At 42.3% G+C, this 25,165-nt stretch overlaps 3 protein-coding genes across 3 annotated transcripts in view; all 3 read left to right on the plus strand.

Annotated features, from left to right (window-relative positions):
• mlst8 (MTOR associated protein, LST8 homolog (S. cerevisiae)) overlaps positions 1-25,165 on the plus strand; it is a 271,460-nt gene that overhangs the window by 21,947 nt on the left and 224,348 nt on the right. The gene's annotated exons all lie outside the window — the stretch shown is intronic.
• noxo1b (NADPH oxidase organizer 1b) lies at positions 84-3,614 on the plus strand. The gene is made up of 8 exons (XM_075458410.1): positions 84-228; positions 336-416; positions 542-614; positions 715-898; positions 984-1,186; positions 1,275-1,382; positions 1,605-1,722; positions 1,836-3,614. The coding sequence occupies exons 1-8, from the start codon at positions 154-156 to the stop codon at positions 2,497-2,499; spliced, it is 1,506 nt and encodes a 501-aa protein (XP_075314525.1). The 5' UTR covers positions 84-153; the 3' UTR covers positions 2,500-3,614.
• Positions 15,723-24,108, plus strand: LOC142374023 (uncharacterized). Its single transcript, XM_075457517.1, has 3 exons — positions 15,723-16,472; positions 19,372-19,469; positions 19,579-24,108. Exon 3 carries the CDS (start codon positions 22,393-22,395, stop codon positions 23,857-23,859), a length of 1,467 nt encoding a protein of 488 aa, XP_075313632.1. The 5' UTR covers positions 15,723-16,472; positions 19,372-19,469; positions 19,579-22,392; the 3' UTR covers positions 23,860-24,108.

The following is a 25,165-nucleotide window of genomic DNA, read 5'->3' on the forward strand; positions in this document are numbered from 1 at the left end:
TCCCCTTCTCTCTGCACTCAGGTGCGTCAGACTCCGCCCCCTTTTCTATATAAATTCTCCTTCGCTCTTGAGTCTGTAGAGCAGTAAGGAGAGCGCAGCGAAGTTATAGAACCAGCCACTCATCCCGCGATCTGAGTCCCAAATCAGAGAATCATGACCGCAGATCAGCGCTTCTTGATCAGTTCCCGCATTGTCGGTGGCGTCCGCAAGGACAAGCCCAAACTCAAAGTAAGTTTACACCTCGAGCCAGATTTCATTTTTCTTCATATCACATTGCGATGTTATTATAGAGCCGTTGGAACTGTATTTGACTCAGTGTTTTCTTACCCCGACAGATGTTCATGGTATCTGTGTTGTGGTCTGATGAGGCTGAACTGATCATCTACAGGTCCTTCCAGGATTTCAAGAAATTTCATGTATGTCCAAATGCATTAATATATATATCAATAGGTGTTTTTTTTGTAAAAAGTTATGGGGTGGATCACTGTCTTTGTATGTTCAGTCCTAATCTGTAGCCTGTCATCTTTCATTTTTCCAACAGAGGCAGCTAAAAAAGAAGTTCCCTAATTTGAAAACTTTGAGGAAAAGCGACAGAGTGATCCCTAAATTTAGTGGTAAGATTATTTGAACTGTTTGTGACGTGTGTGTATGTGTGACAGGTGTTTATTCTTATGATTTTAATCATACCATAAATGTCTATTAAAATGTGAAAAGGGATGGCCAGGAGTAGCAGCATCCAGCAGAAAGGCTCCAAGAAGTTTGTCAGGCAGATGAAGTTCCTGGAGAGCTACTGCAACAAACTGCTCAACTGCGAGCAAACTGTGACCCAGAGCACCGATGTTTTGCGGTTCTTCGCCCCCAAAGACCACGACCTGCAGCCAGACTTCACCAGAAACACGTAGGTTCTCAGTTCAGCAGAAAGTTATGAGGAGCCGGTCAGAGTTTCTGGCTGTCAGCTAATCCAATTTGTCTCTGACACACAGCGTCATGATTCTGATGTCTGATGATATACCGGATGGTGGGGGAGGGGAGGGTGCTGCCCGCCAGCATGCAGGCAGTGTCACCCACCCATTTCTCACCCAGACTTACCGTTGCGTGGAAGCTTATGAGACAAAGGACACCAAGAACCGCCCATTCAAGGTCACAGTGGACGAGAAGCTGGATGTCCTGATCAAAGACCCTGCAGGTCAGAGCCTGAGCTATAATGCATCTTATTCCTTCCTCTCAAGAATTTTCAGCCGCCTTCATGCTAACTCCTCTTCTTTCCTCGGCAGGCTGGTGGCTGGTGGAGAATGAGGCTAAGCGCCTGGCTTGGTTTCCTGCTCCCTACCTGGAGTTGCTGGATGGAGAAGATGATGATGATGAAGCTGGATTGCTGGAAGGTATGATATTTACTTATGGTCACAGTTAAATTGAACTTTATGAAATGCAAATTATTCAATATGAGGTAGAAAACACTGACCTGAACCGGGCATTGGAGTTACATTTTACTGTAAAGTCTTGTTGTTATAATAACAGCCAACAACAGGAAGCTGTCTTTGTCCAGTTCATCAAAACTGTAGAAGTGCTGTCATTGCATTTAAAGCATCTTATCTTGCATGCAGGCAACCTCTACTGTGCTGTGAGGAGTTACTCATCCGAGAAGGCTGATGAGGTGTCTGTGTCCCTCGGCTCTGTGGTAGAAGTGCTTAGGAAGTCTGACGATGGCTGGTGGTTCATCAGGTATTTTAATATTCCTCTGCACATTGTCATAGACGTTGATAAACCCAAAAGTTATTTACTTTGTATACAGTTTGTTAATGTTTAACCGTTTTAAACTTAAATCTTCTCTTCAGATTCAATGGCAGGGCTGGTTACATCCCCTCTATGTACCTGCAGCCATACAACAACCCACGGGCTGGCCTTTATGGCCTGCACAGAAAGCTGCATAGCTCCTCTCTGAACCTGGCAACCAACAGGGATTCTCAGGCTTCTTATACACCCAGAGTCAGCGAAGAAAACAGAAATGTGCCCAGCATCCCTGCACGTCTTCACAAGGCCCGGTCCCTGGATGTTCTCTCTGAGCCCTGGGTGCCGACGCAGACTGGGATGGATGCCTCAACCTCAGACCACACGGGCTGTACCAGCACACTGAGCCGTACCAGCACAGAGTCAGTCTTCTCTGCCCTCTCCTCCAGCAGTGACTCCTCCTCAGGCTTGAGAGAGGAGGCACAGATCAACACAGGCTACCCTGCCACTCCCCATCCGCGCGACGTCACCGACAGTTCGGGTGGCAGCCTTGATCTGAGCCTCTCCGATCGCCGCAGCTCCAACACCGGCTCTGAGAGCTCTGGATCCATCGGCCCCATGAGCAGCGAGACCGCCTCAGTCACTCCCAGGGTACCTCCCAGACCCAAGACCGAGGAGATCCTGACCCGCTGCACCACCATGACACGCAAGGCGGCCCTGGCCACCAAGACCCGGCTTCACATTCAACCAGAGCCCATTCACAGCCGCTAGGAAAACGAGAAATAATGCTTTGACACCCGAACTGAGTTCAATTCTTACTTACTTACTCTCACATATGTACGTGCAATATAAGGTAAAATGTTAAATGGGGTTTGTGCTGCATTGTTTATTGATTTACTTTAAAGTTAGAGTAGATAAGCAACCTGGACAGGACAGATATATGCAGATCGCCCTAAAGTGATGTCTGGAAATGTTTTGTTTTTTAAACAGAGCCAGACATCTTAAGTTTGACAGCTGACAATGTAGCTTCAGTGAAGCATGAGCAAGGAAATGCAAGTGACATCTAGTCATATCTCAGCAAAAGGAAACACATTCTTTTCTAGCTTTGAAGTTGTTTAACAGTAAATTGAAGTGGATTGTTGGACTTGGTAGATGGAAATCTGAACCAATATCTCTGATTTGTCATTTACAGAAGCATTTATGATATAATGTGTATTAGAGCCCTGCACTACCGCGGGAGTCCCGCGGGACTCGCGGGACCCAACGCAAAGCAGTGCGGCGCGGTGAAAAGCTGCAGTCCCGCTAACTAAAAACGTGAGGCACAACGACGAGGGACAGGGCATGGTTAACCTACTTAAATAATAATTGGATTACATGTTACATTTTCAACATTCTGGGTTTAGAAAAGGTATAGCAATTAATAACACATATTGTTTTCATTCCACTTGTTTACATTTAAATCAATGTAAAGTGAGCTGTAGGCTTAGATATGTATGCTCAAATCCACTCAAAGTAGGGGGCGGGGCTCCATCACGCTGTGTTTAAAATCATATTAACTAAAAATATATACTTTTACTTCCAAGAATGGAAATGTGAGGAGTGGCATAGGCTATAACATAGGCTATGTACAATGTATTATTCTTAATATTCACGGTAGATTTTGGTAGGTATGTTGGTAGACTTATTGCTGTAAAGCCTCAGCTGCTTGTGCCATCTGATGCGCTCCTGCACTATGTGCCCCATGAAGGATCGGACAGTGGTGTGCGCAGCTAAGATCATGTTTCTTTCCTCAAGCCAATGACAAGAACTTCCGTGAGATGTAGCCTAACGCGAACGTCTGAATCATGTGGGAATTGCGGGCGGGAGCGGGACTAAAAATCCTATCTTTTTGCGGGAGCGGGCGGGAGCGGGCGGGAGCGGGAGTGCACAGTGCGGGAGCGGGCGGGCGCGGGACTGTAAATTCTGTGCCGCGCAGGCCTCTAATGTGTATGTTGTGTTTAAACAGAATTTCGTGATACATAAACATGGATTATGCATGGACACCAGCAGGGCAGAATGTTGTAAAGCTGAAGCAGCTGCAAACAGAACCAACATCAAAAGAAAAGCAAGGAGTGAAACATCAGTCAGCTGGCTTGGTGCCAAGTTAAGACACTAAAATCTGATAAATGTCATAAACAAGTCTCCAGCAGAGAGATAAGTCACAGGCATCCCTCTGGAACGCATTCCTATTTCATTCTATTTCTCTCCTTGAATGTATTCATGTATTTATGTATGTTGTATCCTTTTTGATTGTTTCTTGCATTGCATCTTGGAATATTTCCCAATCTGGTTTCATGTGAAACAGATGAATAAAGTCTTGATTTTGCCGAAGTGTTTGACGAGTGGGTTTATTTTTGGTAGCGCATCACATCTCAGGTAAAACGAAGGTGAGATAGAGACGGGCAGTTTTTTAAATGGTATTGTTTTTTTTATTTGGGCGTCAACATGACAATGCTTCAAAGGATGTATGAGCACTGGTGATAAAAAGCCTAGCATTTGTATACAAGGTCTAGACGTCTGCCTGTGGTAGGTTCTGAAATCGGACATAAAAAGTTTCTCTTGTCTAACTTTAGGAGAAATATCTTCCATAATCAGCGTCCTCCTCCCTTTGTAGACATGTACCATAATATTTTGTGTCCAGAGAGTGAGGTAATGAGAGGATTGTGCCAGAATGGGGCAAAACAATATGTTTCTTCACTGTCATGGTGAAACTGAAGCACGCGTATCTCATTTCTTCTTTGTCTTTATTTTCTTTAGCTGTGGTTTTTGTTACAATGCAATTCTGTGTTAATTCTGGATCAAAACTTTATCATTAGTATAATTGCAGTGTTTACAAGGAATTCATCGAAGTACTGCTGTCATAAATATATGATCCTCTGTTAAAGTTTGTTCTCAAGGATTATGGAGTTTTTACCCGGGCTTAAAAGCGGCATATTGTGAAAGAAACAATATATTCTGTGCTTGAAAAAGTAGTATATATTTGGGTATATGAAGCTCAACAGGATGAGGAGTCTGCCCATTGAATGGTCAGCGGTTTGATGCCCAGCTTCCCCTGACCATTGTCTCCAGTGCGTCCTTCAGTGTCTGGATGCGTCTGTAGTAAAAAAAAACACTAAGAAAAAACTACAAACCATTTACAACTGTTAATAGTACTCATACAGTCAGTTTACAGGTTTGTGTTAACTATGCCACACGTCCATTTTCTCACGCAGTAAAAACTGATGACACTGCAGCGCAAAAAGAGGGAACAGCACGTGTACAAGGAGGACAGAGTAGCACTGCCCAGCGGAAGCAAGGTTTTCAGAACAGTCAGGACTAAAGTGAGACAAATCCACTTAAAGCAAGTGATGGATTGTTTTTAAACCAGTTTTTCTTTTGCTTGCCTTCTCTGCCTGTGTGCCTTTCCAGGGCAATGCTACTTGTGTCTGTAAGTAGTTTAAAACAGAAGCAACAGATTATTTCAGTTTTTACAAGCAATCATAAACTTTGATTGTCTGTCTACATGCTTAACAAACACGATGCTCTGTAATAAATGTGTACGGACAAACACACGAGACTCAAGTGGGCTTTGATATGCCTGTTTTCATCTGCTGCACTTTGAAGTAGAAGGAAGTAGGCAAAAGGCTAATTGTCTTGAACAAGAATCAGAGGACTCCTCTTACTAGGAGGGTTAGTAATCTCCAAAGGGCTTCCCGCATTTACCGTAAAAGATGAGGAAAAATGAAGTGAATGATTAGTCAGGAGTGTGTTGTTGACAGGAAGATATGTCCCGCTGACGCACGTCTATCCCTGCTCAGAAACTTTCTCAGCTTTTCCATTTCATTGGTAAAAATGAAAGGCCTTTCCTTGTATTTGTTAGACTACGAAAATTACCTAGTGAGTATTGACAAGAGCTATTCTTAGGTGTAACAGTTTGGCTGTGGAGGAAGAACATAAAGGCTGTGATTTATGAATGACCGTGTTTCCATTTGAGGTTTATGTGAAAAGTTTCTAAGCAAAGTTAAACGTATGGCTGTGAGGAAAGTGCAGATTTAAGTCCTTCAACATCTTCTGGGTTTCTGTGCAGGCGTAGTTTTCATTTATCAAGAGAGATATCTTGACATAAGCACACTGCATATCCACAACATCTGATACTGACTTTCCTGGTTTCCAGGGGATATATCCTAATGGCACTGTCAACCTGCAGATTGCTGGGCTTCCACTGTTAGCTAGATTCCACACAAACCTATGAACACGGTAATCAACAACTTCACGAAATACGGGATAGTGACGAAGTCACAACAGAGGTTTCAAAATCTGCTTTGAAATACGTCAATATCTCCCTTAATAATTATTCTAATTTGTGTAACTAGGATATGATATCAAAATCAAATCAAATCAAATTTATTTGTATAGCAAATTTCATGTACAAAACAATTCAAAGTGTTTTCCGTAAAATAAAAGCATTGCAGCAGGGAGTGGAAAAAGCATAAATACTTAAAAGAATATAAAGAGAAACAAATAAAATAATTAAATTCATTTAAAAACAAGCAACAGTCTAGATAAATTAAAAGATATCGTGCAGATTTCATGCATATACACATGAGAAAAGAAATGTCTTTAACCTGGATTTAAAAATGTCTACATTTGGTGAAAGTTTAATCTCCACTGGCAGTTTGTTCCACTTGTTTGCAGCATAACAGCAAAATGCTGCTTCTCCATGTTTAGTCTGGACACTGGACTGGACCAGCTGACCTGAGTCCTTGGATCTAAGAGCTCTGCTAGGTTTATATTCTCTGAACATCACAGATGTATTTTGGGCCTAAACCGTTTTGGGATTTGCAAACCATCAGCAGACTTTTAAAATCTATTCTGTGACTGACTGGAAGCCAGTGTAAAGATTTTAAAACTGCTGTAATGTGTTCAGATCTCTTAGTCTGAGTTAAATGTCCTTTGGCACATGAAGGCTCCACAGCCTGCACTATAATAGGAGCTATAATAGAGTCAATAAATTCCTCATTGTTACGAATTTCTTGCAGCGTTTCAATCCTCTTCTCGAGCTGTGTTATCCTAACAAAGAGTTGCTCACACTGTGTGCAGCTCACTGATACTGCAGGGTTGGGAGACATTGTTCTGTCCGATTCTCTTTGTAAACAGGAGGGCTAATACCGTTTACAAATATACAATTAAAAGAAAAAGAAAAGAATAAAATTATATCCAAGACTTGTGGAAAGAAGTAGAATGATTTAAAAGTGAATAAAGCAGTAAGCAGCAGGAGGAAGCAGCAGGAAAGCAGAGACACGTCTGCACTCTTCAGAAGCAGGAAGCAGATATATTTGTGCAGTTGCTTGATTACTCAGGTTAACGAGTATTAGGTTAATGATCAAACAATGAATAAAAAGCCTTTCCACCAAGGCATTACAGTAAGGAGTTTAATAGAATAGAATAGAAAAATACTTTATTCATCCCCCAATGAGGGAAATTCAAATTAGTCAAGTAGCTCAACATTTTTTTTAAATATTTACAATGATTGTATTAACAACACCAATAATAATACCAATTCTAGAAAAAAATACTACTACTAACTAATAATAATAATAAATGTCTAAATAAACAAAACAATCAATTTTGTCACACAGAACGGAGGACGCAGATGCAGGAGATGTAATTCCAAGAGCTTTATTAATGAGGGCAGCAGATACACCAAGTTCCTCTTCAGAGAAACTAAACAGGCTATGAAATGTTATTCTAATAATATACTTTTCCAAAATGGAGAAGTATATCTATATAAATTATCAAACTCAAAATCACTCCTCTAACGGAGGAAAAAACAAAGATCTATGAAAAGTTAATATTAAAATATAGCTGCAAGCAGCAATATGGGGTCCTAGCAGAATGGCACAATAGGGAAGGCTTGGGCTGCTCAGGAAGGCGTCACGAGTCCATGCACCAAGTTTGGCATCGATACATCAATGCATCGCAGAGATACGGCCAAATGTCCTGTTTGCGCGTCAGCGTAGAGTTTGATTGGCTGCCGCGGTTAAACGGAAGTGTAATTAAAAAATCCACATGATAACTTATGTGCGGCTTGGTCTGAAGATTCTATGTGCCAAGTCCTGTGATGATTAAGCCATCTGCGTTTCCTGAAATGCTTTTTTAAGGTTTTTGATTAAATTAAAAATGGCAGAAAATCCAAGATGGCGCTGATGACGTCATGAGGTGCGTTACCTCGTCTATATCAACGGATTACAATGATACCTCATTTGTTATATTTGGACCAAGGTGTCCAAAGATATGAGCAAAAATACATTTTTGCTACTTATAGCGCCACCTATTGGCCGAACATCACCAAACTTCTTGGGCCACTTCCCTATGTCGTCTTGAGTATGTGTTAGATGTTTGACGTCATAACATCAAATTGTTGCCAAGATATGCCCACACTTCCGGTTTGGTGGCGTTAACCTCGAGTTTGATTGGCTTTTATGGAAAAACGGAAGCCTAATTAAAGATTCCACACGATAACTTTTGTGCGGCTTGGTCTTAAGATTCATTGTGCCAAGTTTCGTGACAATTGGACAATCTCTGTGACCTGAAATGCTTTTTTAAGCTTTTTGATTAAATTCAAAATGGCGGAAAATCTAAGTATATGTAAATTGCCGTCATAGGGTGCGTTGGACTCGTCATGGTCCAAGGATTCCAACGATGCCTCACTTGTGAAATTTGGACCAAGTAGTCCAAAGTTAATAGGCTTAATGCACTTTGAACTTTGACGTGTTGGTGGCACCAGAGAGTAAGCTCTTGGGGCATGAAATTTCTTGTTTTAATTTGGCACTTGGCTGATTACGTGTGCCAAATTTCACAACTTTTTACCATAGCGTTCATGGAGCTGCCATAGACTTCCATTGCAGCGGAAACGGATTAATAATAGGAAAAGCTACTAATCCAATGGGTTCCTGCAGCTTCGCTGCTAGGACCCCCAATAAATATCACTCCTGCTGCCGAGGAAAAACCAAAACACCTCTCCTAAAAACGGAGGAACTATACTATAGAATATTACAACTGAAAATCACTCCAACCGGAGGAAAAAACAAGAGGGCTATAAACATAAACTATCTCTGTAACTCTTACTGGATCAATTATCAAAGATTAACAGGAAAACAAAAAACACTCTTATGAGGATAATACCAACTGGTAGACTTGGGATACACGAGACTTAGATCAGGCTTGGTTCAAAGGCGAGAGTGAGGTACGTCAACCGGACAGATACACAACACACTGGCACAAGACAGGGGGAGACGCAGACTCTTAAGCACACCGGGGTAATGGGAAACAGGTGGATTCATTCATATGACAATCAGACTGGAGCACGAGAGGAAGGGCAAGTGACCTGAAACGAGAGGGAAGTTTTCAAAATAAAACAGGAAATGACGAAACAATACATGAAACGAGACAAAAACCTAACTTAATCTCACCGCGGTGTGACAAATTTGAGAAGAACTCAGCAGTCACTGTTAAAAAGCCTTATGGCTGTAGGAACAAAGGACCTTCTGAACCTCTCAGTCCTGCAGCGCAGAGAGATGAGCCTCTCACTGCAGCTGCTCCTGTGTCCTGCCAGGATGCTGTGGAGAGGATGTTTGTTATTCTCCAAAAGAGAATACAATTTCCTCCTCATCCGTTTCTCAACCACAGCACCGAGAGGGTCCAGCCTTCTGCCTACAACAGAACCAGCCTTTTTCACCAGTTTGTCCAGGCGCCTACAGTTTGTGTCTGTAGTGCAATTCCCCCAGCAGACAACAGCATAGAACAGTGCACTCTCAATGATAGTGTGATAAAACATGCACATCATATCACTGCAGACATTGAAGGACCTGAGCCGTCTCAGGAAAAAGAGACGGCTCTGGCCCCTCCTGTACACTGCTTCTATGTTGGCAGACCACTCCAGTTAATTATCCAGCACCACCCCCATGTATTTGCAGATGTGAACAGTCTCTATCTCCCCTAAAACAGAAGCAACAGATTATTTCAGTTTTTACAAGCAATCATAAACTTTGATTGTCTGTCTGCATGCTTAACAAACACGATGCTCTGCAGTAAATGTGTACGGACAAACACACGAGACTCAAGTGGTCTTTGATATGCCTGTTTTCATCTGCTGCACTTAGAAGGAAGTAGGCAAAAGGCTAATTGGCTTGAACAAGAATCAGAGGACTCCTCTTACTTTAGGAGGGTTAGTTATCTTCAAAGGGCTTCTCGCATTTACCGTAAAAGATGAGGAAAAATGAGGTGAACGATTAGTCAGGAGTGTGTCGTTGACAGGAAGATATGTCCGGCTGACGCACGTTTTCTTTTTACGATCAGATCAGTTTTTTTGAATAAGCTTTTGTGTGCATGTGGGTATGTGGCGTATTGTATTTACTGTAACCTCACACCTTGGGAAGTGGCACAAATTTTATTCTAAATAAATGCTCTAGAGAAAACAGAGATTATCCTGTACATTACCTTCACTGTTACATGTAGTTTTATAGCCCAGTGAAAACCTTTCATAATTCATATTTGGTGCACAGGGGAGATTGTTCTGGTCTGTGAATGACTAATACAGAAAAACTGCATCTAAATGGGTGTTCATTTGCATACAAAAGGAAAGTATGTTGGGTTATACAAGAGACGCCACTCCCTCGTTATGTTGTAGAATGGGTATCAAAAAGTTAAATGTGTTGTGATGTTAAATGCCAAAAGTATTTATGATCTGGTAAAGCGTTTCCTTACTTGAACCTTGTTATTCACACTTCCTTGAAGGAACTCTAGCAACAAGCTCAGGTTGGTGAGGAGGAGAGATCTTGTTTCAGCTAGTCACACTCCGTGGTTCTGAGAAGTCTGCGATTTTTTTTTTTTCACAAAGGAATTTGGCTGTGTTGGACTGGCAACCAGCCCAGGGTATACATGGATGGATGAAGTTAGACAGTCATCCTTTATTTCAGGGCGTTGGGAGTGGTCAGTCATGGAGATCCAAGTAGTCTGCAATGCAGATTTCTATTTCCTGTAATGAATCTTTTCAGATGATATCACTTTGCTTCACTTCTACCTGAAACCAAAATTATGTAACAAGCTCATAGTCATTATCTAAGGTTGCCCATTAAAGTTAAAATCCCATTCATAAGATTAGATCTCATTAACTGAATGTGCCACCTCTTCATTATTTATACGTATGAATTCTTTCGAATTGTGGTTGGATTCAATCTCATACAAATGCCGTACTCTGACTTGCTTGTATGCAACTACATCGATATTCATTATGTACGTACAACACAGCTGTTGATTTAAGGATGAGATCCACTTTTTTAAACAATTCTGACAAGATTATGCAACACAAATTCCCAAGAACCCAAGGACTCTGTGTAAAATGAGAATAAAAACAGAATGCAACCATTTGGAAATCTGATAAATCTGATAAACTAGTATTCGGTTCACCACAGAAGACAGAAAACAAATCAGGTGCCAAACGTGAGACTGCTTCATGACACAAAAGTCTCATAACCTACCGGGCTCTTCCTTCTTTTTTTATTTGCAGCTACGTGCAGCAATGCATGCCCAGGGCGTACCATGGGGCGCTGTGCAAGAATAGAAAAAACAGTGGAATTATCTCTGCCCTTAACAAATACATAACAGTGGCCTCCTACAAATCCATTCCACTTGACAATGTGTGGATAAAGGACATTAATTGCCCCTTAGATTTAGACTGGCATTCCATTTGGATTAATATAACTCTGTCATCTAGAAATTTAAACAACGAGATGATACATTACAATTTTACCCATAGACCTTATTTCAGACCTCAAAGACTGTATGAGATTAAGTTTAGAGATGATTCGTTCTGTGGTTTTTGTTCGAAAAATAAATAGGGTACCTATATTCATATGGTTTGGCAGTGCCCGGTGTAGGTACCGGTTGACAGATTGTGGTTAAATAGTTCAAGCATCCTGTCTAATCTTTTGGATAGAGCTGTCTATCACTCACAGCACTTGCTCCTTCTCAACGATACTTCATCGTTGAAGCTTCCTGTAAAAGAAAAAATGACTTTTGTCAGCCGGACTCACAGCTGCAAAAAAATGTATTGCCTGTCACTGGAAATCGCCACATATGCTGTCAGTGAGGGAATGGCTCTTGAACTATAAGGAGATCGCTCGAACGGAGTTGTCTACAGCACGACTACGCCATGCCAAGGCACAAAATGTCTCCTGCTGGTCAAGGCTTCTACAAAGGATATGTGTCCTATTGTAGCAGTATGCATTTGTATTTGGAATGACGTTTATGCTGAGATCACCAGTGGGATCCCTGGGAGGGGAGGGGTAAGGGTTATGAGTTTGTGAGTGAATGAGTGAGTGAATCAGTTTTGTTTATGTAAGATGTTCTACATGTTTTTTTTTGTTTTGCTTTACTATATATATATCACAACATTTTGTGATGCAAATTACTCTTTTGAACAGATATTTTTTTGAGAAGCAAAACGCTTTATTTTTTTGACCCCAGCCAACTAGCCGGACTGCCTTCGTGGACCCCAAAACTCAGCTGGAATTCAGCTCACAGGACGCAGCGGGGGGTAAGTCAATGTTCATAAATGATATTGCTAATATGGGATTTCATACAACTCTCCGGGTACTCCGGCTTCCTCCCACTGTCCAAAAAAATCATGCATGTTAGGTTGATTGGCATCTCTAAATTGTCCTTAGGAGTGAGTGTGAGCGTGCATGGTTGTTTGTCTCGTATGTCTCTATGTGGCCCTGCGATGGACTGGCGGCCTGTCCAGGGTGTACTCCGCCTCTCGCCCATTGACTGCTGGGATAGGCTCCAGCCCACCCGCGACCCGATCGACGGATTCAGCGGTATAGATAATGGATGGATGGATGGGATTTCATACAGCTTCATGTCAAAAGAGGCGAACTATTCCTTTAAGAGCGTTTGTTGAATCTGACGTGGCGTATTCATACGAGTCCTTCATACGAAAAAAGTGAGAGAAATTTAGAATAAAAATACGAAAATGTTCTTGCATGAGGCCCAATGTCTGTTACCATGGTTCACCTTGCCATCCAACAAATGCAGGTTGAAGCTTTATCAAGCGCAAAAGAATGCTTTTAAACTATTTGCTCGGTAAAGTGCTGTATTGGCTTGTGAGTGCTTACATAACCCTTACATAATCACTGAAAAGAACTTTCCAGACAATGAAAGTTTACACACAGATTTACTGTGAAAAACCCTGACGGATATCTTTTATCTCCTGAGTTTTGACGCTGTCTGGTGGTCAGAAAAGGTTTTGCAGATCATCAGTCACACTGAACCTGACCTTTAAATTCTAATCACATCATCTGCCCGTCTCACCACCATGGGGAGCAGAGCATTCAGCCGCTCTGCCCCTCGCCTCTGGAACTCTCTACCACCCCTACTTAGAAACACTGACTCACTCCCCCATTTCAAATCACAACTAAAAACCCATCTGTTCAAAATTACTTATTCTGTTTGATATCAACTTCCTTGTCCCAGCCTTTGTTTGTAACAACCCATATTCTGTCTATTTGTGATATTGTAATGTTTTTTGTTTTTTACTACTTGTGATATTGATGTGTTTTTATCTACTTTATGTACGGTGACCTTGAGTGTCCAGAAAGGCGCCTTCTAAATTAAATGTATTATTATTATTATTTAAACCAAAATATAATGCCTGCTCCCGGAGTGGAAGCCTAAAAATAACAGGCTCTCTTTCAAGGCTCTCATGAGAGTCTTCAAAGAACAACAGATGCTTGTCTTTGAGGGTGCTCAGGCAGCTGGGACAGTGTTTTGATCTTTAAAATCTGCAAGAGTTTCACAGTTTCAATTATGCCAAGATTCTCCTTGATTTAGATCAAACTCATCAATCTAAACTCCCTTTTTAATGGATGTGGCTCTGATGTTAAATGTCAAAACAGGTCAAATCTTATCTGACCAGTGTGTAGTTGTGAAGGATAAATAGATGGTAAACTGACTTAAGCTTGTGTCAGGTGTTTCGTGTTCTTCAGTGCTTCCTGCTAAATAATGAACAAGTGCTGCCCTCTAGTGTCTGCTTCCTCTTCATGAGCCATGATGGAGTACAGTTTCACGTCTTGCACCCACTGAGCAGTTCAGCATGACTAGTGTTCTTTAAAATCTGATCTGCGTTTATTAAGTTCTGCACTCCCGGCTAACTGTTGTTATCCATGGTAGAGAAGATTATACCCAAATGCAGACAGACCAGAGGCAAACTGATTGTGAATCAAAGAAGTCTTTATCTAGTCAAACCAAGCTTGCAAATAAGAAATTCCAAAAACAGAAAGTCTAAAAGAAAAAAAAAGCAAAGCACAAAGAAAACACAGAGCTGGAGGCCCATGGGGTGAGAACAACAACAAAAGTGGAGAGCCATACATACAAGGAGAGTTGATGGGTAGAGTGACAGCAGGTGAGTGATTAACGGGAAACAGGTGGAGACCTAGAGACAAGACCTAGACAACTGAGGACATCTAGATACAATGACAAGAAAAAAGGCAGAAACTAAATTAAACCAGACTGAAAACAACTAGAAAATAAACAAAAAGTACAAATTCAAGTGAGATATGAATGTGAAAAGGAATAAAAACAGTAGTAAACATGACTACACTGAACTATGGAGTGTGAAACAAAGCTAGAAACTAAACAGTACACAAAAAGAATTAAAACTCTTACAACATAATCTAACAAAGAGGACTGAAAACTAAAAAAAAAAAAAGAATAAAGCTCTTACAAAATACTAGGAACAGGAACTGAACCAAATCACAGAACTAAACAAATACACGAGACATAACTAAACCAGAGCATAGAACAAATCAAAGCAATAATCACAGTAAAGCTCAAGGTCCCCTAACCTTTACACTGTCAACATTTGGAATCCCTTTTGCCAACACTACATAAAGAATTGTCATGCAGCTATCACACATTAGGAATATTTTAGATATCTTTGTATTTTCCCAAAATAAAATACAGCATAATCAATTAGGAGTGTCATGTAAAGAGTGCACTGCATCTCTAAGAGAACGTTGGAGTTTTTGTACACCTATATAACAGTGTGCAAAGTCTTAAGATTTGTGGTTCTTGTCGGTTTAGCCTCAGAGTCACAATGTCTGGATCCACTCATCGCAGCTTCTTCAGGATGGCGATCTCTTGTTTGGCCTGTCGCTTAGTCTGTGTCGCTTAATAGGGTGGGTGAGCTACACGCGCAGCAGTGCGAACAGGAAGAGTTTGGACTATTTATGGAAGAGGGAGGAGTGGCTCCCGCATGTGTCTTGGAGGACACTTGTCTTCAGTTTCCACTCATTTACAACTATGACGCTTGTGAAAGCAGAATGTAACTTTTTGGAAGTTTACTTCACTGTATACCAGCTTTTTAAAACTGTGGTTTCAATATGTTATTTTTCAGTCCTCAGTCCATTTAAGAGGTTTTGAATAATATGGGTGTTGTATGACCATCTGTTTTTTACTTTACACGTGACAGTGAGGATAGATGAGTTTTGATTCATCAACATAAGGAATGGTGCCGTTCTGAAAAGGTTTTATTTTCATTTAGGAAAATTTACTTCATACGCCACTTCATGTGTCCCAAAAGTTACAAGCACACACCTCTGTGAGACATATACACATCAACACATGGGAGAATACGGGCAGCATTGTTGCGTAAAAAGCTATCCCAGCAGAGGAGCATTGCTGCTGCGCGTGCGCGTGTTGAAAGCAAAAAGGGAGAATAAATGGACACCCTTTCATCAAACTCATTTTGACAGGTAGGAGGGGAGGGACTTCCGCCTTTCAACACTTCCGCCTGCGCCTATCATTTCGCTTGAGGGTTCCATTACCAGGGGACAGGAGTTAGAATCAAGCCAGCTACATACACCTAGCCTGGGTGCCAGCCGAATTTAGCCCCGCCCATAAAAGTTTTGGTCGGGAAGTTCGGTCTGGCTCTGCTCAGTTGGGAAATCATTATGCCCGACCAAGAATTGGTCGGACCAATCAGATTGCCAGGGCGGGCTTTATACGATGATGGACAGATGATCAACAGGGACATTATCGACTACGTCACTAAAGAGCTGAACACGGCTGCCGCTGGAGAGCTAGGGCGTGTAGATTCTGGCATCGAGTCTGTTCTACAGGATCTCCACATTGCATTCATTTTGAAAGACGAACAGAGGAACGCGATAAAGGCTTTTATCGATAGAAAAGATGTTTTTGCCGTCCTTCCTACAACAAGTGTGTGTCGCTTAAGCTACGTCACATACTACGTTGCTCTGATTGGTTGTAGGTCTATCCAATTGAGCGAAGAGGCATTTTTTCTCCTGGTTCGGTTGAAACACGCCCCATACCCAAATCTCTATTGAGCGGTATCAGACTCACATTCTGACTAGAATCGTGAGTATGACGTAGTCAGGCTAACATACACCAGCCCGCATTATTCTTTCTCCCCCGATCTCCGCCGCTCAACTGACCGACCAGGGGTTTCACCGCCGGGGAAGTTGAGACAGGACCACAAGCTGAAAGTTGACCGCCCAGCAGCGCTGTCTTGGCCAGGTTAATCCTGCTCTCCAACCCGGCGGAAAGCTCCGCTCGTGGGGAAGAAATTGAAGAAACTGAAAGAACCGCGGACATCGGACAGGAAAACCTAACAACCGAACCCATCGATAACCAGCCCGATGTGCAGCGTAAGTTGAAACTTATTATTCTATAAGCTTTCTTTAGCTGTAGAAGTTTACATCCGCGGTTAAAACGTTTGAATGAAAAATAGAGCTGTAACAAAATCCGGGTTATCCGGTTTTCAACCCAGATAAATACGTCACCCGGGCAGACCGGATGGTGGCATGCATTTGATCCGCCTTAAAAAAAAAAATTAAAAAAAAGATTAAACCGGAATATATATATATATATATGTGTGTGTGTGTTCCCTCTTTAGTTGCCTACTAGGCTACGGTCTTTCTCAAGCATGGTGTTCAGTCACGAACACAGTCACAGACACACTGAGTGAAACGAAACCTAACTCCCGCCCCGTTTGTCACGAGCCGGTTAAGTGAACCATGCCCCCTACTGATCCGTCCGGACTTGCGATCCGTCCGGACGGGACGAATCCCCACTGACTCGTAACTGCTCGAACGGCTCACTCTGCTCGCGCTCGGCTCTATCTCTCTGCTCGCTCGCAACTCTTAGTTGTATAAATGAGCCACACCACCACTTATGTTCCAACTTCGTAGCGTTGCATTTTTTTCTCTAGTTAAGCCAGCGCCACTTCATGACGGATCCTTGCTCGGTCAGATCGTATATTGAGTTGTTTCTGTGTGGAAGCGGGTGCCTGAGTCTGGCGAATCATGCCGGCTCTGGGTGACTCACGGCCAGACGAGTCACGCGGCAGAATCGAAACTTAAAATGATCCGAGTTGGCACGGATCCGCTACTTGCCCGTCTGACCCGCTGAGTCACCCAGAGCCCGCGATTCAGCGGTCAGACGGGCAAGTAGCGGATCCATGCCAACTCGGATCTTTTTAAGTTTCGATTCTGCCGGCAGCAAGGATTGTCGACTCGTCAACCCATCTGACTGCTGAAGCCTCTGTAGCTCGCTACAGGCTCGGTTAGCGTGGCTTCATGCATCTTGTACAGCCGTTGAAAAAGAATCATTTAGTGATATAGGGAGGGCAAGATCATTCCATGTTGTTTACTTGTAGGTCTAAACTCAGCATTGCCTCACCTAATGCTACCACATTTGTCGCTGTGTAAATGCACACACTAGCTGTTGTGTCTGGCTTTCAGATAAAATGGCATTGAATTATTACTTGACAAAAATAAATGAATGAACTTGTAGCCGTAGGCTGCTCTTTGATTTATCAAAATGAATTGATAAATGGGACAAAAAAAAAAAGGCGAGGCGCATAGCCACTAAACGGCAGAAAGGTGTTTTGTTTTTTTTTGTTTTTTTTAATACGTGACTCAAGTGATTCAAGTGATCCGTATAACTCGAATCCCCTCCTCGAAATGATCCGATCAGCCCGGATCGCCCAAAAGATTCGAGTTAAGCATCTCTAATGAAAAAGCGGATTTCCCGTGTGTGCATACTGGTGACGTGTCACTCCAGGCATAGACATATAAAGAATAGACGCCGCATCGACCGCTACTGCCTAATGGCGCTGACGAGCCGTTGGGCCGCCATCTTGGACCGGTCAATGAAGTGTCGCGTAATTTATAATGATTTTTGTGAAGCGGTATAGAGCTTGAAAGTCCCGCCCCCTTTTTTGCTTCTTCTTCCTACTTCCGTCGTCCCCATGGGACCTCATGCCTGGATCTATTAACATGGGCAGGATGATGTCTTCTGTTCCCAGTCATTATATGCCTTTTTACAGTACACGCATGATGTTCTGGGGTTAAATATGGATGAGTTCATGCAAAAACATTGGCGATTTGTCGTAGGAGTGCCTGGTTAAACGTTGTAAAAAAAAGTTAGGGTAAAAAGACTACATTGCGTCGCATATGCTACGTCACTGATCCCACATTAACTGTATACCGGCGGTCTCGCTGGCTGGCATAGACGAAGCCAGACATATCACCACCAGCATAGCAGAAGCTCTCCACGTGCCCCGACTGGTAGTGGTTCTCTCCTCGGCTCACAAGTTTTCGTTCGCCCTCGAAAAACTGAGTGAAACTGGCCAACGACAGCACCATTCTTCCACTCCTCCGCGCGCCCAAACGTGATGACGTTTATTTTCCGTGCCAAACGCTACATGCTGTAGTTCGAGAAATGCTCAGAAAAATAACTTAACAATGAAGCACTTATGCCCGCTAAACTGTTACACTACTGGTATGAAAAAATATTAAAAAATGTCCTACACAACATATGTGAAATGCAAGACTCAATTCCATCAAGCGCAAAAAATAGTTTTATTCCGTCTTGGCTCCGTCATTGACTTGAATTGCAAATTATTACACTTCCGTGGTCCCGAGGGGAGGAAGTTGAATGACGTCAAGGAGGTGGGACTTTCAAGCTCTATATCGTGTGTTGATGACGTTGGTGGTGACGTTCGAGGTCTCGTAAACAACCGTATCACGTGACCGGTTCACGCAGCCTTCACGGCTTCGCGCATATTTCCAAATATAAGTGCCAGAAAAACGCAATAGATCTACACTCACATTGTGTAGATTTAGAACCTTATGGTGCGAACTTATTGTTCATACCTTTTTTTTTTCATGGAGACGGCAAGAAAGAGGAGACTTCTCCTTCTCTGGGAGCATTTTGAGCTGATACTCTCCAAGTAAGGGAGGAACACAATAATAATTGTGTGAAGCAGAATAGAAATACTTTATTCATCCCATAGGGAAGCGACACAGAATAAATAACATGTATTAAATATTATAAATATAATTATATTAATTATAATTATTATGGTGGACGACATAGTGAAGCCACTTGACATTTCAATCACCACCTGCTGCACCACCACATGTCTGAAGGAAAAAAAGAGGGGAAACAGGTTGAACTGTAACAGACTCCACGTTGCTCTGGTCATTACTAACTTTTGAAACCTATCTTCTTGCTATTAAAGTATGTTTCATTCTACTTCAGAGAATTTAAGGCTGCAGCTCCTGTGAGGTCTGTGGTAACAAATCATCGGGTCAACAGAGTACACTCAAGAGCTTCACACGTTAAAGGATTAATCCGAGGTACGCTTTCTTTTTTTTTTCTTTTTCTTTTTCCCTTTCCTTTTACTTTCTTATGTTCACAACCTGAAATATTTAAAATACTTTATTTATTTTTTCCCTTCTTCCACAGAGACGGTGCTGATGGTAGATCGGATACGTCCTAGAATCCCACCAGATCCACAGCGGAGAAACAGAATTGCTACCCTCTGTGAAAGACCGTCTTAAGAAATCAAGAGCCATCATGTTTATGCAAACAAGCCAGGTCTTGTTACACATCCTGTCCCATGACATGAAGGTAATTCTGAAGTGAACTAAATGTGGCATTTTTTTTTTTTTTTTTAAATTAGATTTTTCTCTTAATCATTTTTAATCACCTGTAATCATGGATTACTAGGCAATGAGAGTTGTTCTAAATTAATTGGAAATTGGAGAGATCCCCATTTCAGTCCATATATCAGACTAATGAAATGGCTGAAAATAGGCAAGATGATTTCTTACTCTCACAAGAACAAGCACACCAGGATTTAAATAGACCTCTGTCTCCCACCAATACCCGACAAAATGAGTCAAATATTGCCTCACAAAATCCTACTTCCCGCCCAGCATCGCCTGCAGCAGCAGAGGAGTCTCCAAATAATGCTCGACAAAATCCTACTTCTCACCCGTCATCACCTGCAGCAGATCAAGCTCAGCAGCACGGAGGGAATTTGAATCAGGAGACTGTAGCCAGCCCTGGTCAGAATCAAAGAGATTCACCTCTAACGGTTGAACGTGAACGCTTCAACAATTTAGAAATAAGGCGTTCTTTCACTGTTACACCTCCGTGCCCCGGTAATGTGCCTGATATTGCTGCATTCCATAGAGAAGTCATGCACAACCTTCACGAACTGGCTGAATCGGTAAGATCGCTGGCCAGACGTAATGACGTCATACAACTAGAAGTAGTGGGTGAAAATATCTCTCGTCACATCACTGTTTCTATCACTGATGAGGATAATGGAATTCTGCCTGCATTTGAAAAATTCCTAGACGAGTTGGTTCAATCTAACGCTGAGATACCTTCAGGCAGTAACATAGAGTTAATCCTTCAGGTAGTAAGAAACCCCACAGGGGGTTCCAAACGTAAGGCTATGAAAACCTTAGACTGTGAGCTGATCAATAAGAAAAAGCGTCACTTGTACATTGTAGATAATTGTGACAATCAGCTCTGCTTCGCCATCAGCCTCGCTCACGTCTTTGACCCTAACCTTACTGATATTCAGGCCTTGGAACAAGGGAGAGAGTGGCAGCGTCTCACTGGTCTTACTGATCAGACGCCTGTGACTTTCAGCGACGTTGAAAAATTTGAAAACATCCTAAAGAGAAAAATCGTGGTGTTTCACAGAACAAATGACAGAGCTCTGTGTAAATTTGAGACTGATTTCAGAGATCGATCAAGCCCTCTCTTTCTGTTATTATTCCAAAAACATTACTATGGAATAAAAAATCTCAAAGGCTTTATCGGATCAAGATACATCTGTGAATACTGCTACAGTAGCTACAATCATCCCCACTCACATCAATGTCAAGGTCACTGCTCTGTCTGCAAAAGCCCCTCTTGTCCTCGCCAGGAGTACAACCCTGAACTCTGTGGCGACTGTAATAGGATCTGTCTTAACTCGTCATGCTTCACCAGACACAAAGAACCTCGGAAAAGACCTAATGCCAAAATGCTTGTGAGTGATTGCGATTTGATTAAAAAATGTCCAACATGTAAACAATTCTATTATGTTGCGATGAGAGAAGAGAAAACTCCACACGTGTGTAAAAAAGTAAAATGCACTATTTGTGGTGAGAAACTACCTCCCGGTTCAGATGTAACTCTCGGTGAACATCAGTGTTACATTCAACCTTGCGCCCCTGATAAAAAAAAAAAACAACTTGATGAGAAACTGGTTTTCTATGATTTTGAATGCTTTGTCAATCAGAGCAACATCCATGTCCCCTTTCTGGTCTGTACAAAAACGCTGGAAGGTGCGGAGTGGTTTGCCTATGGTTTGGATTGTGTCAAAAAATTTCTCCTCCGTTTCAGGACACCTAAGTACAGAGGATATACCTTCATAGCGCACAACGGGCGAGGATATGACAGCTATCTGATCCTCAGTGTTATGGTCGAGCTAGGCATTAAACCCTCTCTCATCGTGCAAGGAAGCAAAATTCTCTGTTTTACAGACTGTGATTTCGCTTTGAAATTCATCGATAGCCTGTCATTCCTGGCCATGAAACTGAGCATGATGCCAAAAGCATTGGGCTTCAGTGATCATACCAAGGGTGTTTTCCCCCACAGATTCTCCTCAGAACAGAACTTGACATATGAAGGGCCCTTTCCTTCATCAAGCTGCTACTCGGTAGAACTCATGAGTCCCCATGAGCAGGGAGAGTTCTACAACTGGTACAGAGAAGTGAGCAAGGGTACCTTTAACTTTAAGAAAGAGGCTCTTCGTTATTGTAAAAATGATGTTGATATTCTTTATCATGGTTGCATCAAATTCAGGGACCAGTTCTTTAACGAGACGCATGTGGACCCTCTCAAATGCATCACAATTGCATCGGCCTGTATGAAGGTTTTTGTTACCAAGTTTTTGCGGCCTAAAACCTTAGCTATACCTTCACCCGTCGACTACAGGCGTCAGTGTAAAACATTCTCAAATGCATCCATCCAGTGGCTGGAGTGGGTAGCGAGTACCAGAAACATAAACATCTGCCATGCACTAAACACGGGGGAAAAGAAAATTGGGCCCTATCATGTACTGGCTATGCAGAAGTTGATGGCGTCAGACTGGCGTTTGAGTTTTACGGCTGTCTCTTTCACGGGTGTCCCACCTGCTACTTGCCTCAGGACAAATGTCCGTTGAGGAAGGCTTCTTTTAAACACTTCTATGAAGCAACCCTCGAGAGAAAGCAGATGTTGCAGTCTGTGCATGGCCTTCGCTTGGAGGTCATGTGGGAGCACGAGTGGATGGAGATGAAAAAATCGGATTCAGAGGTCATCAGATTTCTTGAGAAATTGAACGCCCCCGACCCTCTCTCTCCCCGACAAGCTCTGTACGGTGGTCGGACCTGTGCACTCAGGCTGAGACACACTGCAGGGGTAGATGAAACTGTGCACTATGTAGACTTTACATCCCTGTACCCCTACGTGAACTGCAGCTTTCCTTACCCCCTCGGTCACCCCACCATCATTTGCAAAGATTTTGATGACCCCCACAACTACTTTGGTTTCATTAGAGCCGTTGTTTACCCCCCGCGTGGTCTCTTTTTCCCCGTTTTACCTTACAAGACATCTCAAGGTAAACTAGTGTTCACTCTCTGTCGCACCTGTGCTGAAATTAATAACCAGACAGGTCCCTGCAGCCACAGCGATGAGGAGAGAGCTCTAACGGGTGTGTGGGTGAGTGTGGAGTTTAGCAAGGCATTGCAGTGCGGTTATCGCCTTGCTAAAATCACAGAGGTGTGGCACTTTGACAGAAGCAGCAGCTCCATCTTTGAAGGGTACATACACACCTTTCTGAAGGGTAAGCAGGAGGCTTCAGGCTACCCATCTGACGCAGTCACTGAGGAGAGCAGGTTAAGATATGTCAGAGACTACAAGCTCCATCAGGGTATCCAGTTAGATATCGACAAAATAGAGGTGAACCCTGCTAAAAGACAGGTGGCTAAACTGTGTCTGAACAGCTTCTGGGGAAAATTTGCGCAACGAAATGATCTGTCTCAGACCAGCATCATCAGCGACCCGGATGAATTTTTCAATTTCATGTTCTCGGGTAAATACAGGATCAACTACTTCCACTTCCTCAACCCTGATGTGTGTATTGTGCAGTGGAGTTACAACAAACGCTGCATCTCTCCTCCCAACAAGGTGAACAATGTATTCATTGCTGCATTTACCACCGCTTATGCACGTTTAAAACTGTATAGTTGTCTGGAACAAATGCAAGAGAAAATTCTCTATATAGACACAGACAGTTTGATCTATGTGGTGAAAGAGGGTGAGACTCCCCTGAAACTTGGAAACTATCTGGGGGATTTGACTGATGAGCTGGGGGGTGATACAATTCAGGAATTTGTTGCAGCAGGACCCAAGAGTTACGCCTACCAGACCAAAAAACATAAAAAAGTTGTGATGCGCGTTAAAGGCATCACTCAGACTCATGAATGCAGTGAGAAGGTTAACTTTGACAGCATCAGAGAGTTGGTGGAAGGTTACTTAGGTGACTCCAGAGACGGTGTGATTGAGACCCCTCAGCGTACCATCAGGAGGGATAAAAAGAGGTTTTTGTTAAAAAACGCGACATTCCTTAAAAAGTTCCGGGTGGTGTACGACAAGAGACGTCTTTTACCTGACGGAACAACTTTGCCTTTTGGGTATTAGGGTAATTAAGAGAAAAAAAAAAATGTCACACCTGACTGATGTGAAGGAAACTGATTTTGATCTTGGACTCGAGACTCCTTTTTGTCTGATTGTGGGACCCAGTGGATGTGGGAAATCTCATTTTGTAAAGTGTTTTGCAGAATTGTAACCATATGATGGATGTTATACCTGAGAATATTGTGTCGATTTACACCCTTTTCCAGCCCATGTATGCTGAACTGCAGAAAATGAATAAAAAGATTAAATTTGTGGAGACTGCCTCATTCTTTTGAAGATGAAAACCTGTTTCTGATGTTATTATTCAGGCCTCTGACCATCCTGAAATGGTTAAAATTTTTCACACAGTATAGACATTACAGAAATACAAGCATCATGATGTTGACTCAAAATGTATTTCATCAAGGAAATAATTAATAACACAGTAATTATCTGGCCGGTTGTCTACGTTCCCAAAACAAAGTAAGTCATCATGCCTGCCTGTATAAAAAGGGGTGCTCCCTTACTCAGAGTTCTGTACCACGCCACACCTCAGAAACATAAAGACATTCTCGCCCACTGTTCACCAGACTTTCTTCAAGCTTTAATGCATCTTTGGAAAAGTTGACCAGAGTCTCAATCGTGGCTCTATAAGGATGGATGGTGCTAGACTGTGAAATGAATCTATCCCCCAGAGTAACATCACATTGATGTAACGCCTTTTGTCGCATATATGCTACAAACCGTAGACGGAGTAACCGTTGACTCCAAATTGGATGCCTGTTGTCACAAATTTGCAACATACCAAAAATTCTATTTATTTTTTGTGCAAAAGTGAAATGAATAATCTCCGCATTATTTACCATCTACTTAAAGGCTAAAACACACACAAAACATTTTTTTTTTTTATATACAGCTATATAAATTCAGGCGTAAAGGGGTTAAAATTGTATTGAGCGTGTAATTGATGAGACCCACGGGTGCGTCGTTCACCAGGTTAGTGCCATCACCATTGGTGATCTTCACAGGAAGATGCAACAGGGTATCGTTCAGATCCAGATACTTTTCAAAACTCAATTGGACCAGTCAAAGTAATGGCAGACAGTGGTAAGATTTCCGTGTAGACCTTATCCTCAAAATTAGTCCAGCTCAGCCAAGGTGCACTCAGGGGATTTATGATACAAAAGAGCCATATTTTATTTATTCTCTTTCTCTCTATTTAAGATTCACTTAAATAGATACCTGCTCTGAGCAGACCTCCTCCCTTTAGGCTTGCTTCTTTTTACGCACCCCCTGTATTTGTGACCCCATCCTAACCCTAACAGTGCGT

Source organism: Odontesthes bonariensis, chromosome 23 (assembly GCF_027942865.1).
Source record: "Odontesthes bonariensis isolate fOdoBon6 chromosome 23, fOdoBon6.hap1, whole genome shotgun sequence".
In the NCBI taxonomy this organism is placed as follows: Eukaryota; Metazoa; Chordata; class Actinopteri; order Atheriniformes; family Atherinopsidae; genus Odontesthes; species Odontesthes bonariensis.

Bases quoted from the DNA above. Each gene is read 5' to 3' on its own strand.
- LOC142374023 (XM_075457517.1), top strand. From the start codon at position 22,393: ATGTTGCAGTCTGTGCATGGCCTTCGCTTGGAGGTCATGTGGGAGCAC.
- noxo1b (XM_075458410.1), top strand. From the start codon at position 154: ATGACCGCAGATCAGCGCTTCTTGATCAGTTCCCGCATTGTCGGTGGC. The intron at 899-983 runs GTAGGTTCTCAG...TCTGACACACAG, and splicing joins CCAGACTTCACCAGAAACAC to CGTCATGATTCTGATGTCTG. The intron at 1,723-1,835 runs GTATTTTAATAT...TCTTCTCTTCAG, and splicing joins GATGGCTGGTGGTTCATCAG to ATTCAATGGCAGGGCTGGTT.